This window comes from Chamaea fasciata, unplaced genomic scaffold (assembly GCF_029207755.1).
Source record: "Chamaea fasciata isolate MVZ Bird 193981 ecotype frontalis unplaced genomic scaffold, bChaFas1.0.hap1 SCAF_3, whole genome shotgun sequence".
In the NCBI taxonomy this organism is placed as follows: Eukaryota; Metazoa; Chordata; class Aves; order Passeriformes; family Sylviidae; genus Chamaea; species Chamaea fasciata.
In genome coordinates, this window is record NW_027094088.1 from 42,937,507 (window position 1) to 42,952,848 (window position 15,342).

The 15,342-nt window shown below is 40.1% G+C and overlaps 1 protein-coding gene across 13 annotated transcripts in view; it reads left to right on the forward strand.

The window, feature by feature from the left end:
• DISC1 (DISC1 scaffold protein) overlaps positions 1-15,342 on the forward strand; it is a 190,599-nt gene that overhangs the window by 21,953 nt on the left and 153,304 nt on the right. For 12 of the 13 annotated variants that reach the window (XM_066178779.1, XM_066178781.1, XM_066178774.1 and 9 more), the window contains 2 exons: positions 1,493-1,546; positions 1,934-2,003. In XM_066178779.1, the coding sequence (XP_066034876.1) occupies positions 1,493-1,546; positions 1,934-2,003 (124 nt within the window). The remainder of the gene's footprint in view (positions 1-1,492; positions 1,547-1,933; positions 2,004-15,342) is intronic. The other variant, XM_066178778.1, reaches the window with a different exon arrangement.

Here is a 15,342-nt window from a genome sequence, read left to right on the forward strand (position 1 = left end):
AATGATAATGAGTAAGTCTCAAAGTTTTCAGAAAGGAACAAAGGCAACGGTACTCAAGAAAAGGAGGCAATACCAAAGTTGTTAAAATTATGCCTTCTCTGTTCTTAAAAAGCGATCTTCATTTGGTACACATCTAGGACGTGCCACGCTGAAGCAGCAGCAGGTCTTTGATTAGTTGAGCTCCAAATGTCTCCCCAGCCTGCAAACAGAAAGCCCTTTACAGTGGCAGCATCAGTCAGTTTGCTGTGGGCGTGCCTGGGCTGTGGTACCCAAGCAGACTTTAAATGGCCTGCCACTGTAGTGTATGATGGAACAAACACTGCCAGCAGCAGCAAAGCTGTACTCTCAGTATAGATGGTTGTTATACATCATGTATATGAAAAAAGTGTCACTTGAATCATTCCTACTGCAGGCTTCTTTAAAACTCCATAAAATAAAGTCAGGCATAAAACACAGAAAATAATTTAAGGTGAGGATTCAGAGCTCCTCCCTTCGGTACCATTTGCATTCCTCACTAGCCTCAGAGAAAAAAGATTGGAGTTTCAGGAAGTGAAAACCAAAAGAAGAAATGGGAATGTATGCAATGTTTTTTGTTTTTCTTCTCGAGCATGCTATAGCCTGTTATTAATCAAACATTTTTGGATACTTTCCTGGCTCTATATTTGTAGCTCTTTTCTTATTAGTCATCCACTTTCACGTGCCATATTTAGAGGGAAATCCTGAATTCAAAGATTTGTGTGTTGATTTTCTGATTTGTGTGTTGATGTGTAGTCTTGATAACTGAGTGCTTCCATTAAGCTGTTGACTGGCTGTACCTGTTTTTCTATATACAACTTAGAGTTTAAATATGAGGATTAAATATGAAAGAGCTTCAGGGAGAAGGGAAGTATTTTTTAAGTGCAGGGTGTCTTAAGTGTGGATTTTAGTGCTCTCCCAAGCACTTTCAGGCTTTGGACTTTGAGAATATGCACTGCTTCTTTCTCCAGGCTCACCTTTTCCAGGGCTGACAGTAGTGGCTTGTTTGGTACCGGTCTTGCATAAATTTAATAAGAAACACATCCCAGTCTTGTACCTGCAGCTGTGTTAGGCTGTGGCTGTCATGGCAGTGAGGAGAGGACTAAACCTGCCTTCTAATCAATTTCTTTTAACAGCAAAAACTTGTAAAGGCCTTACAAATTTTTAGTAAATTTAGAACTTTAGTTCAGACTCCTGATGTTAACAAAGAGAAGCATTAACTTTTGAAGTAAAACTTTATAATAAGTTTCTTTTGGAATGTGAGAGAGTATTCTGTATGTGGTTTGGGTATTCTTGATGTTCTGCTTTTTTTCCTCACCTAGCATTTGCATTGTAAAAATGCAAATATCAACATTATGTAGATGAACGTAAATTGTGTGTTAATGAAACTTTTTTGGCTGCATATGAATGCTCTTGTCTGAGCCATAACATGAGTATACCTGTTAAAAAAATACTCATACTGCATTTCTATTTACAGAATAAAATGTGGTTTGCATATGGAAATTTTATATTTGTTCTCTGCAAAACTCAGGTAAAAAATTGTCAGAGTGGGCTTGGGAACACACTGTTGAGTACAATGTGATCAGAAGTAGATGTCATGCTAACAGAATGCTCTAATAATCCTACTTTCATTTATTCAAAGGGTGAAAAATATCCTACGATTGCCTGATCTCCTTTGCTTTGCAAGAAATATCATTTGTTATTCTCTGTGTGTGTTGGACTAAAGCCATGCTTGGCTCAAGTAGCTGCAGTTCAGCTGACTTCCAAATAGGTCTGTCTACTTAACAAATACTGGGCTTAACTATCAAAATTTGGCCATTGTAGTGATGTAGTAATCCATTAAATTTATATTGCATAGAAGTTAATAGTCTGTATGTTTTTAAATGCATCTTCTTCATAACTGTTTTTCTTTGCATAGTTAAAGTCCTTGATCTTACGGCTTCAGAGGCTTCAGGAAAAAGCAATAGAGGAAGATGACTATGATAAAGGTGAGAATTACTCCTTCCTACTCCCCACTGCATCATGCTGCTTTTTTTTTTTTTTTCTTCTTTGTCTATTAGTTTTATTTTATATTTCCTACATAGCAATGCATAAGTGTGGAAAACTAGCTCAATGAACTGTATTGTTTATTCTGTCGCATGGCAGGAAACAAATTAAAGTAGGTCAGCAGCAGGTAGCAACAGTTTTTATTTTCTTGAGCCACATCACCATGTGGGAAGGTTGAAATCCAAATACCCACCATCTGGATCAGCTGTTTTGAAGCAGCAGGACTGAAAAAAAAAATGCAGAAATGAGTGGAAGCTTCAAAAGGAGAAAGGACAGGCACTGGCTGCTGACAGAGTGAGATTTGCTGCTTGCCACATTTAGTCATGACACTACAACAAGGCTCATAGAAATAAGGTCAGTAGCTATTACAGAAGTGAGTGATACTGTCCTGTGGGATTAAATTGATGTCCACTGAGTTCAGTCAAAATCAGCTGGAGAATATGGTGGTGATACAGCTGCTGGCAAATATCTATCCTTGAATAATGCTTTTTCTTTCAAAGGCCTTGGCACTTCTGATAAGCTTTGTATGTGTGTGCATTAATAATCAGACCATCTATTAACACACGTCGGGTTTCTTACTGTCCTGTTGTGGTAATCTGTGTTCAGATGCTCATGTTTTGATAATCTTGAGGTTCTAAGGTAAATTCTTTCTGCTAGATGTGCCTTCAATTGAAAGAGTCTGCAAACATTTCACTGAAATCTGCATGGTTACTTCAGAGAATAAGTGTGGAAAAAGACAGCGCCTTTCCTCCCACTTATACACTCTCGGCTTTTTGGAATTGGGCAGTGGTCAGACTTGTGGTTTGCCTCTCCAAATTAATGTGTGATGCTTTGCAGTTGTACCATGACTCTTTTCCTGCCCTCAAAGATGTCCCCAAGGTGAAGATAGGGTGTTTAGGGGGTAGGTGTGTAGCACTTTTGCAGGAGTGGTTCTGCTGGCCTCTAAAAGGCCTTCCTGTCTATAGAAGAGTCTGCTGCTGTCACAAGCCATTCTGTTAGTGTGGCATCTCCTAACAGGGAAAACCTTTAGGTGTGTTACAATCTGAGGATGTAGTAGATATTTATGGGTTTAATCTCTGTCTAATAGACATTATTAATGTGTGTGCTTTACATGTGTAACACTCATAACTCTTCTTTTTTAAGTGCCTGTGGGTTGAGCTCACAGTTGGAGACTTCCCAACAGCTGCGTACTTGGTGTGCATGGTTACCACAGATTCCAGCTGGGATTCTGTAGGCAGCCAGCCAGTCTGGCAGCAGTATTTCACTGTATCAGGTGTGACATCTTGTGATGCCATATAGTCGTTGACCACTGGGAAAAATTATGACTTGTGTTGAATCTCGCACAGAAAGCTCTTGTGCAGTTTTCCTGGGTACTGGTCTTGTATCATTAGAACAGGACTAGTTGTCTGTTGACCATCACTTCATCTTTTTACCCTCTTCAGTTCCACCCTAGTTGTCAAACAGGGTTAGCACACGTGGTTAGCACAGAGGGTGGTTTTCAAAATCTTGCATTAATTCCCCTCAGATATGTGGTCTGGCTGAAATGTTACTTTACCAGGTGTTGTGGGCACAGAGACAAAAAGTGATAAGGAGAATCCACAGGTGGGATTGCTGTTTTCTGTGTTAATTCTGGCATACACAGGCAGAAAACATTTGTCCTGGATGCTGAGGTGCTTGAGAGACTTGGACTGGAGTTCTTCCATCCCTTTGAAAACTTGAAGTCCACCTTGACACTATTTTCAGAAAATGACATGCTTCGTGCATGCGTGCAACCAGGCATCCTGAATTTTATCAATTCTCAGCTTCTGAGTCCTTGACCTGTGTTCTGTCATACTGGTCATTGTTCTTCTTCTGATATAACTATCAACTGATCAACTGTGTGGGTTTTTTTTTTTTTGTGTTGTGGTTGTTGGTTTTTTTTTGTGATTGCTTTTCATTATTTTCATGGCAGCTGAAGTGGCTCCTTTGGTTTTCTTTTTGTGAAACACAGGCAGTATATCTTCAAGACAAGACTTGCATGGAGAAGGTGCAGTGCTGCAAGGAGAATCAGAGCTGTGACCTTGCTTCCTCATCTTGCAGTGGCAAAGCTTTCCACTTTTGCTTTTATAGCTGTGTCACTGCTCCTGGTGTGAAGTTTGAGAGCTTGTTAAAGAGCTTACAGATCAGCCCAGTACCAATTTCTGTTCAAGTGAAATCTGTAATTAGCCTTCTTTAAAGGGAACTTATTGCCAAATGTTGCTAGCAGGGAATGGAATTGCTAATTGTGCAGAGCTGTGATGTGGGGCATCAATGGGGGTATAATATCAGGGAGTGTGAGAAATGAACATGCTGCATGGGGAAGGCTGAGGACATTTTTAACTGTAATGCTAGAAAGGAAATTCCTGATCCTGTAATTTGGAGAATGACTCAGAGTATAGAGTGAGTCCTCTGTTAAGAGCAGAACTGTTTTGAATCAGTGATGATGGTAGTGCTGTGTGTGGTGACAGCACATGTCTTGCTCATTTGGAAGCACTTCAGGGGAAGGATAGACCTAGTGGGATGAGAATAGCTGTGAAATTTCCTGGACATGGAAGAGGAGTAGAGGGGAGGGAGAGCGGGTGAAGGAGGGATATGTGTGGCTGGACTCCCAAGGGGAAAACTAAATTGCCAATAAATACATTGTCATGTGTAACTACTGCTTTGGTGCTAGAGTCTTCTCTCCAGCTTCAGCCATAGTCAAGAAACTCAAGAGATTTTCTGACTCCAGCTCTTTAAGAGTCATCTAGTCTTGAGGAAAGGCCTCTTGGTGGGAGGGAGATGTGTTAGCACTTTAAACTCCTCTAAGTGCTCAGAGCTGTTTTCTGCTGTCTGACACTGCAAACTTCACACCTAAGGAAAGACAAGCATCACAGGTTTGACATGGTTCCTTTCCTGCTCTACAGAGCTTTTTGAAAGCTCCTGTAGTTTAAGGTAATCATTGAAACGGAATTATAAGTAATGACCTTACAGGGAGGGACCATGTTTTTAGTTGTAGCAACAAGACTAGGAAATGACACAGAAATGAAGGCAAACTTATCTCCCTACAAAGCCGTGGACAAATACCTTGTTTCAAACAGCTCAGGAATAAGGATATATTTGTTTTTCCACCTTGCAGAAACACAGGACAAATGCATGCTGCTTGAGCTGTTAGGGAAAATGGCGTCTTCCAGGTTAGCGTTAATGAATTAGCATTTATTTTCCTGAATGAGGGAAGATTTTTGTAAGGGCAACCACAACCCTCCATTGTTGTTTAAGAGATAAGGGAATGCCTGTTAAAATCTTCAGCTTGTTTCTTCCTAGTTTTTCCTTTCTTTAGGTGAATCTATTTGCTTTGTCTTCCTCCTCCCCTTGAGCTTGAGAGGTGTACAGCAGAAATGACTCTTGCTCTTGCTTGGTTACCTGTGCTGTGCCTTCTGAAAGGCCTGCCTTGGCGTGGTTAGGGTGTTGGTGTAGAGGAAGGAGCTCCAATTAGGCATTCAGATAACTGCATATTTTCCTACACTTTCTGGCAGTGCTCTGTGTGTGGGGTGGGGGCTGTGTTTGTGCTGTGAGCGTTGGGGGCTGCTCAGGCTGGAGGCTGCCCCCGTGTCCCTCACTGGTGCTCATTTTCTAGAGGTCACAGTGCTGTGAAACCTGCGGGGTGTTCTCTCCTCATGCTGTAGCTGTTATGGATTGTTTCAAATGCAGATGTTCCTCGGCTGTGAAGTGGTTGTGTGGAATGCATTCTCAGTGCGACAAATGTCCTCAGTCCCAGTATAATTTTAAAGAGGAACCCTTGGGATGTTATGTGTTTTATTGCTCTTGCTGTTTTTAGGTGTTGAAATATTGGGAAATGAATGATATTTTTTTCCTGTATTTACTTGTGGTCTCCTCTTGATGGCCACATTACTGTATATTTTCAATGCAGGTACTGTACCATGGGAATATAAGCATTTTGCCTTGCATAGCATATAGAAAAAATTGGTCTGTTCTCCAAGGATCACTTGGAGTGTTGTCATGGCTCATTATTCATGATGGAACTTGACAGCTCCAAGGTTAAACACACTGCTGAATACAGGAGGAAAAAAAAAGACTGTATTTTGTGTCTGTGGGCGTTGTGCTTGCAGTGGGAACAAGTGCATTTTGCTCAGTACAAATCTATTGCTCAAACATCTGAAAATCTTTTCCTGTTCTTTGCTGCTTGAGCTCCTCAACCTTCCCTGGTGCAAGAGTCTAGTGGATTGGTAGTTGTCAGGACTCAGACTTGCTGCTGAACTCTACTGCTGGCTCACGTGCCATCTTGTTACTGAGCAAAATATGTCTGCAGAACTACTGATTCTTTTTAATTATGATAATTGTTTTTAAAGGAAATTTTTCGTTGCAGATGCATTGTTGCAACTGGTAGGGAATGCTAATTCCCCCGTGCAATTCAGAGTTAGGGTTCTTCAGTGAAGGTCGTTGAGCAGATCAGAGCAACTCCTCATCAGCCCAACAGGACAGAAAGAACACAGAAACATTTATGCCAGTGGTGGCAAAATCTGTCCTACTTCAGCAATAAGGATTCATGCTGTAGATACATTTAAAGTCATGTAAGCCTTCAGTTACTTTAGGCGAGTTCTCAAAGGATGAGCTATGTGAATTAGTGAACTGCCATGGACTTGTGCACCTTGTGCTCCACAGTAAAGCAGTGTATGCATGTTTTTTCTTTATTTTTTGCTCTTTGCTTGTGTTCTTTAAGACCTCTTAATACCAATTGTCCTTTCCATATCTCAGGATCTGCAGGGCATCAAGGACAGAGCCCTGTGGTGTGTGTAGGAGTTGAAGTCTCGTTTTCACATTTTCCCTTAATCACAAGAATAGGAAGGGAAAGAAAGTCTTTGTAGCTGTTAGTCTCCTGTAGGTTTACACTATAAGAGGTGCTGTTGCTCACTTGAGTTAGCTATTTGTTTTAAGACAACTGCAGAGAGAGTAAATGAGGGAGAATCATGTTCAGTAGTGCTTGGGTTGAAAATGTTAAGTGGCACTCTGAGGACGGCCTTTGCCACTTCTTACAATGGTACTTGCAAATACTGAATTTTGCAAAAACTCTGAACACCTGGCCAGATATGTAGCTGTTGGGTCTTTACAAGTTTCTTTTTGCAGTTTAAACTAGAGCAGTATTTTTCCTAATTTGGAATACTATTTCTAGTTGTAGCCCTTAAACATTTGAACTAATTTGATATTCAAGCAGGTGGGTGGTGTGTTGTTCTTTTTGTTGTCTTTTTTGTTTGTTTGTTTTTTAATTTCTTTTTTCTTGGAAGAGCTTTTTGTAGATGAGGGTTGGATAGAATCCCTGCTTTACTGTGCTTCTATTATTTTGAACTGAACTGCTTGCTTGACAGATGGCTGCTATAACAGGACACAGAAACGAAGGCAACTTGGCTTCTTTCTGAGGAAGGACAGGGAATTTGAGAGAGGCTGTGTCTGGAAATAACTCTCGAAGAACACGTTACTTTGGATTGGACTTGTTTCAGTGTGGCGTGTACCTTTGGAAGTTGAGTCTTCAAACCCAGATGTATATTTAGTGAAGCTCTCTAGCTGAGGCTGCTGACTAAATAAAAAGTGGTGAATGCTGGATGGAGGAGCAGAGCTGCTGTGATACAGGAGACTTACTGCAAGCTTGTGACTTGCAGTTGCAGGCACTTACTTGTCAATGGGTTTGGGGTGGGTGGAACAAATAGGCCTTTCTGTTGTGCCACACTGTCAGAGCCTTGTTAAATCACAAGCTTGTAGAAGCTTCCTGAAATCTGTGGGTAAGTCATCTGGGTTTCATTTTTCATTTTTATAACTTTCCTGTAAAGCTGTTAAGAGGATGAGAGGGAAAAGAGCTTGTATAAATTCTCAAACTCAAATCTTTGTTACATGGATCTTTTTTATCTTGTCTTTCTTTGATAAATTCGAATAACCTTCCCAAAAAAATTTGGAAGGTTAAGGATAGTAAATTCTTATGTGAAATATACATTAGACTTAATTTACCTTGCAACAAAACAGAGGCAGCCCAAGCCTTGCACCTCTACCATCTTGCTCGTGTTCCTCTAAAGGCAGTGAACTGAAATGAAAAATAGAAGTCTTTTTGCACGTACTCATTTTTTGTTTGGTGCTAGTTGAAACTATGGACCGAAATGCTGTTGTTCAAATGCTTCATCTTGGCTTCTGTCCACAAGCAGCAGTGACAACGTTGTTGTTTATTTTTGTGCAATCTGTGTTAGGCCTATCCAGTTGCTATTGTGTTTGGTTTGGTTTTATTTAATTGTAAAACTGAGCTGGAGTCACAACTTAAAGATATGAATGTCCTTATCTCGCTGTCAGACAAGTGGAAAAGCTTTTATTAATACTAAAATAATAGTGACCAATGCTTATGAGAGAGAGGTCTGGTATGCATTTCTGGGTACTTTGACTTCTTGTTTTTAGTCATTACATGAGAAGCGCATGGATCTTCAGCAGGTTCTTGAAATGCTTTTGATGTGAATCCTCATTTTAGACCAGTTGTTCTGTTTCACATCAATGAGTGTCTTTGAGGTACAACCAGATCTTGCTGTTGGTCTAGTTATGCTCCACATTGAAAATGCAGTTGTGTTTTCTGTATTTCAAATTCCTTAGCCAATATTTTAGCTGTAGTTATGCAGTGTCTTGCTTAAACCGTGCAGCCTAAACATTTTTAGGAAGTGGTAGTATTTTATGGGATTCTGCTATGCTCGTGTATTTTAGTCTTGGCCAGAGTGAAGAGGTTCAGCTACGTCTTGTGTCTCTGGAAGCTGCTTGACAAGAGGGAAATCACTGAAGTTTTGGCATACAGAGTGCTTGGAAGCTTTCTCTGCTCCTGGCCATCTGCTGTCTAAAGCTGACACTGCCGACCACCCTCCCAGGGTAGTTGGGCTCTGCTTCTCAGTCCATGATGCAGCCAAGCTGTTCCCAGACAGCCTGGCTAGTCTTTTACAAACAAACAAGCAATGACAAAAATACGAACAAAACAAGCAATTATGAGTAATTTAAGATCTTACTTGCTGAATTGCTGTTTGAGACATTGGGTTCTGATGGGTGTAACTTGGGAGAAGTGTTGATGTGCTATCTGGACAGTACCCACTGAGTGAATGACATGGCTCTCCTGATACCCAGCCAGCCCATCTGCTTACTTTGCACTTGAAAACAAATTTTATATTCAGGACAGACTTATCTTTCCCTAGCTCTTTAGAAATATTAGCTCCAGATAAGAAAACTGTGTTCCATTTGCAATATGAGCACTGGAGACAGCATGGCTATTAATTCAACCAACAACTAGGAACTGATTTTGCTGCCCCTGTCTTACACTTAGGATATAAAAATTCTGTGGGAAGGGGGACACCTGCTTTTTTCAATTATTATCTGCTTAATAAATGACTGGACCTGGGCAGAAACTTCTAGATGTCATGATAATGCAATTTCTGTGTGAATTTAGATTAAAAAGATGCTGAATGAATGTGACTACTCTTTGAAAGCAAACATGAAAATCTTTCAGTGTGAGTCTTCTGTGGGGAAACGATAATGCTCTTTGCTGATTCTTGAATGGTGTCTGGTCAAATTCCTTAACATGATGTTTTTATTGGGGATCTCTGCAGCTCTGCCATTTCTTTCCAAACTCCCCTGCGAAGTGGGATTGCCTCAAGTCAATTAACTTCTTCTTTCTCTTCAGATTTCCCTCCTCTCCTCTGTGTCCACCAGTCTAGGCCAAACTGTCCATGCTGGGGTGTGTTCATAGTTCTGCAGGTGTGTCTGTGCTTTCTGATACTTCACTGCCCTGCCTTTGGCCATATGCAGGCTTCTGTGTTTTTCTTTCTTATTATTAGCCTGTGGAAGGTAAAAGTAGCAAATATGGTGTTTCATGGAGATCACTCTTAGGACAGCGATAGGTTTTGGCAGTACGTTAATAAAAATGGCCAAGTGGGGAAATTTCAAATTCCTGGCCTTCTTATGCAATAACATGTGTTGGACAAAGACTCAGTGATTCCATAGGAAATGCTGACTGTGGGAGCATCCAAACTGATGTCAGGTGATGTGAGTTTTAAACTTGCTTACCAGTTTAATACCAGTCAAGATTCCTGGTGGGTTTTGATTTGAAGTGTGGGAAGTGATTGGGACATCTTTGTGCTCACTGAGATTTTTTTAAAGTGTGAACAAAGTAGATGAAATTATTAAGTTTAATTAATTAATTTAGTGTTTTGAAAAGTTGGAAACAAAGCAAGGTGAGGTGCTGTGATTTGGAGGCATAATTCCAACATGATGTTGGAACCACATACAAATAAAGATGCACAGCTGTTTTTGTTTACATCACGGCAGAATCTACTATAAATCTGATTTATTTGTGGGTGTTCATTTGTGTGTGCCTCTGGCACTGCCAAGTGGCCCTGTATGCCTCCCTGCTAATGGCTCCCTGGAGGTATAGTGTCTTGGAGAAAAGGCTTTAACTCTGGGGTTGCTAGAAACTCTCCAGAGGTCATTCAGCTTCTTGAGAAACTCAGGAGTAGTAAAGAATAAAACCCATTTGAGTTTATATGTGCTGTGGCACCATACAGAGATTCTGTTGCCCTTGCACCAGTATCAGAGAGTGTTATATAATGAAGCATTTGGGATAATGGTCTCAAGAATTAGAACTGCTTAGAAATGAGTAGATTTTTATGTTACTTAGTTTTTTCATGATGTACTGTACCTAAAATGTTTCTGTGCAGTCATAATATCCAACTCTAAACTTGGAATAGCTTGTTCTAAGATCAGGAATTGCAATATCTAAATTTCAGACATTTCAGTTTCTGCCTCTTGCCTGAAGAAACTTTCAAGGGACATGTTGGAAAGAGGTACTAACTGATGTGTTCTGAAAAGCTGGTGCTCTTGGGTTATGCTGAGTGAGAACACACAGGAGACATTTCAAATTTGACAGGAGTAACAATATCACTTCAGTACTTAAGAAGCACTCTTGAACAAATGTGTTTTGTAAGATCTTTGTCTAACTCTAGGATTTCAGTTGTGCAAAATATGTGGGAAAATTTTCTGTGTTTTCTTCCTGTCGTGTTGTGAGGCAAATGAGATTAGTCTTTAACTATGGGTACAGGTGTTGACCTTCTGGAGTTAAACACACTCATTCTCAGTGTGGGATTTTGCTGGGCCATGAATTCCAGATAAGGTTTATCACAGGGAGGTATCTTTAGAAGTCTGATCTTAATCAGATAAGTTTTTAGGCACACAGGTGTGGAAGAGTTTTCATGCCTGAAAGTTTGTATTGCTGTTCTAACTTAACTAGTTGCCCTGACTGACAAGTTAGCAGGACAAGCCTTGTGTTGCTGTGATAAATGCATTACAGGCAAGAGTGTGATGCTGCGATGTGTGTGAGGGGAAAAGACAGTTCTGTCTTTGCTTCACGAAATAGTAGACTCCATGCTTGCCTTTGAAACTTCACAGTGATATTTGATATATGTGATATATGATATTTGCTTCTCAAAAACCATCAGTTTGGTATTTTGTAGTAGCTGGTAATTGATGATGTCAAGCATATTACTAGTTTTACCTGCTTCGTTAAATCTGAATAGCCAACAGAATATATAGATAACTAAAATCACTATCCAGGAAGGGTTTCTTTTTATGAAAAAGAAATACTGATCACCTATTATAAAATTGGAAATTCAAAAGCAAGTAGTTTGGAATTACCCATTGTGCATACCAATAGCAGTAAAACAAATGTTACTGGAATAGAAGGTATTTTCAGAGACTTCTGAAGGAACTTTGCTAATAAAAAGTCTTCTGGAAGCTCAGGTACAAAAGCTGGTGTCACTAAATGGTGTGGGTGTTTTTGTTTTTTTTTCTTTTTCATCTTTAGTTTTCATTATAGAGGTGAAGATCAACTGTGCAGTCACACCAGTTATCTGTTGCTTCTAGATTTGCACATAATTTGAAATGAATAATGGTATTAAAAAAAGGGACATATGAATGGGTTGTGAATATCAGCCCAATTCTGGAACTTAATTCTACTTGATCTGTTTTTGAAGCAAATTATTTTTAGTCCAAAGAGTTTTATAGTTCTAAAGTGAAATGCATGTTTAAAACTCCCTCAGGTGATACAACCTGTAAAAGAATTTTTCTTGTGTTATCAAATGAGTATGAAATGCCCTCATGTATTTTTAATTTTTGTTCATAAAGAATATGATGTAATGGGATGGCTTTTGGCTGTACCTCTGCGCTGGGCTCTTTTCACTCTGAATCCTGACTGGCAGCAAGAACTTTATCAATGGGAGTCATTTGAAATTAAATGGCTGTCTTAATTTTGAGCACATAGGAATGTGGAGAGAAAAGGTGACTGCTGTACCCTGTAATGCAGTGCAAAGCCTGCTACTAGGGTTACTGCTGAAAAGTCCTCATCTATCAAATACCACTCAAGGAGAACTGATTTCTTAACCCTTAATCTGAGCAAGAGTCAAACTGGTGAACTGGAAGCAGAAAGTTCAATAGCCCATTAGTAGTTCTGCTGAGGTCTTGTGTTTACAGGTTTGAGGAAGGAGCCTGGTTACTTAAGGAAGCTACACTGACTCTGGCCCCCTTCAAATGTGTACAAGCAGTATCTGCTGCTCTGTATTCACAGGCCAGATGCCACGCTTTGTTGCCCATGTTATTAGAGAATCTGCTGTCCTGGCCTTCCTAAGAACAAACAAAAGGGATAAAACAAAAAGCTCAGCTCTTTTAAGTGCCCAGCTGTAATTAAAATCAAGCTCAAATTCTTATTGAAGTGCAGGGGTGTTCGTTTGAAATATTTTAATTACTGCCTTTATGTGGTGGAGAAAACACTTTTGAGCAAGAGCTGAAATAGCCCCATTCACAGGTAGACTTTAACAGCTGGTTATTCTGGTGCTGTCTAATAGTAATGAAAATAGTGAGAGTTCTGAAAAAAGAGGTTCTGGTCAGGCTATGTCACTTGCCTTGCAGAACCTAGGGTAAGAAGACTCAACATGTATGTGTAAAAAACCCATAAACAATTCATAATGTTGTGTAAAATGACAAGATCTTCCAGGGGAAGAAATGCTGAAGAGACCAAGTAGGCTAAAAACAAGAATTATTTTGGGGGAAGAAACATCCAAAGTGGAGTTACTTCAGAATTAAAATTTAATTCTGTTTCAGAGCAATGTGCCTGCAGAGGCACTGCTACTAGATTGGTTTTCTGATATAATCATTCTGCCGTCACAGATCTGTTAACATCTGTGTGTAGAGAAGTCTGAGTTTTGTGCAGTTTTGTATTTCCTGTTTCAGGTGCTTATTTCCTCATCTGCAACTCCCAGGACTTATTACGAGAAGCGCATAGGATGCTGTTATTTCCATTAAATGGCTCTTACTTTTTTTTTTTTTAAACATTTTTGAAAACAATCATGAAGTTCCAAGTAAGAAGGAGGAGAGAAAAATCTGGCAGAGAAACAAATAATCTTTACTCCCCATGTCATGAAGTGTTGCCACTTAGCTTGTTGAGTGAACTTTCCCTTTACTTTGTACAAGAGGAGTTTCTCTCTGCTCTGCTCCTGCTTTCAAGATATTTAGGCTCTTCCTACCTATAGGTGTTGTACTGACTGATCCACTCTGGCTAAATACACAGGGGCCGCCTTACAGGCTGAAATTATTTCATTGTTATTGCTTCTCTCAGAGGGGAAAAAAAAAACCAAAACAGACAGGAAGTGCTTTCCTTTTCAATCAAGAAAGGAGAAGGCAAGGCTGCCTGTGTGTGAATGGCTAATGCCTCACCAGTGCAAACAGATGGGAGTTACTTGGGAACAGCGTGGGCAGCAAAGCAGCTGAGCTGTATTTGACTTACTTTCTTTTCTTGTGACACACTTGTTTGTTGAATGTAGGAAAAAAAATATTCATTATGTCAAAAAAAGTGAAACAAAGCTTTTTTGGCTGGTTAAAGTGTCCTGAAAAATGCTGCTTTTGTTCAGATGAGGGAAAAACAATGAATTCAGTTCCTGTTCAAGCCAGTGCTCAGTTCTGTGTTGACTGCAAGAGGTGTAGGTCATCTGAGGGCTGGAATCCTTCAGGGGGATAATGTGGCTGGTTCTGCTGGACAAGCATCTTCTGGGCTGTAGCTTGAAGGAAGCAAACTTGAAGTTTGACTTTAACAGGCCTGTTCTGAGAGGTTTCTTGTATCTCCATGTATGCTCCTGTAGGGCCTGTGCTGTTAGTGATATTTGCTGCATTTTCTGGCCTCTCTTGGGTGCAAGAAAACAGCATCATTTCTTCTGTCTCTGTGAGGTCAGGGGCCAAGTTTGCCTTGCATGTTGTGCCTGCTTTTAATTTGTGTAGAAGCCCTTTTTTCCCCTGCTTTTATATTATAATGTACAGTTCCTTAATAGAAACCTCCTTGCCAATGCTTCTAGTTGTTTAGAGTGAATGCTGATAAGAGCAACTAATAGCCAACTGAATGTTTGCTTGCAAAATCAGCTCTGATTTCTGAAATTAGGAGGCATGGAGAATGAGTTCTTCAAGGAAGTGTACCCTCCTTGATTCTAAACACTCCTGGCTTTCCCATTCCTAAGAGGCAACATTTCCTCTATTTCCATTAGAAAAGTGAACTTCTGTGCTCCCACTTCCCTGCTTTGGAGTCCAGTGTGCTGCCTGGCCTTCTCTACGCTTCCCCAAATCTGTTCTTTCTGTAACGAAGTGGGCAGGTCAGTGGCTTGTGTGCCTTCCCCACTGCTGGAGCAGAATCCTAGAAGCTGCTGTGTTCTTAGTCAAAGGCAATGAGGGTTTTTTGAGTTTCTTTCATGTAAGGCAGGTGCCTTTAGAGTTCACATTTCTTTGTCTGTAGGAAGATCTGAAGAGTTCTTTGGATGTTTGGTTGTTCAGGTATGTATAGTTGACGCCTATTAGACCTAAGGAATGTCTTCCTTCTCATGCTTTTTTACACAATCCTAATTTCTTTTCCCCTGTCCATTACAAAACTACACTTTATATCTGCCCAGAATTACTGAAGTCAATTTTTAATATCCAAGATTTATCTGTCTTGTAATGCAACAGCACACAGTGTTCCTAATATCTTAAATGCCTACCTAAAAGAAATATTGCTGAATGTTACCTGGGGTGCAGAACTTTTTAAGCACCCTTGGAAAAGCAAAGAAAGCATTTTTACAGCTCTGTTAGGTGTCCAGAAAGGCTCTCTTTACCAAAGTAGACTGGATAACCTTTGGAAAAATCAAGAAAACTGTGTGAAATACTAGATTCTTTTTCCTCAGTTCTCATCTG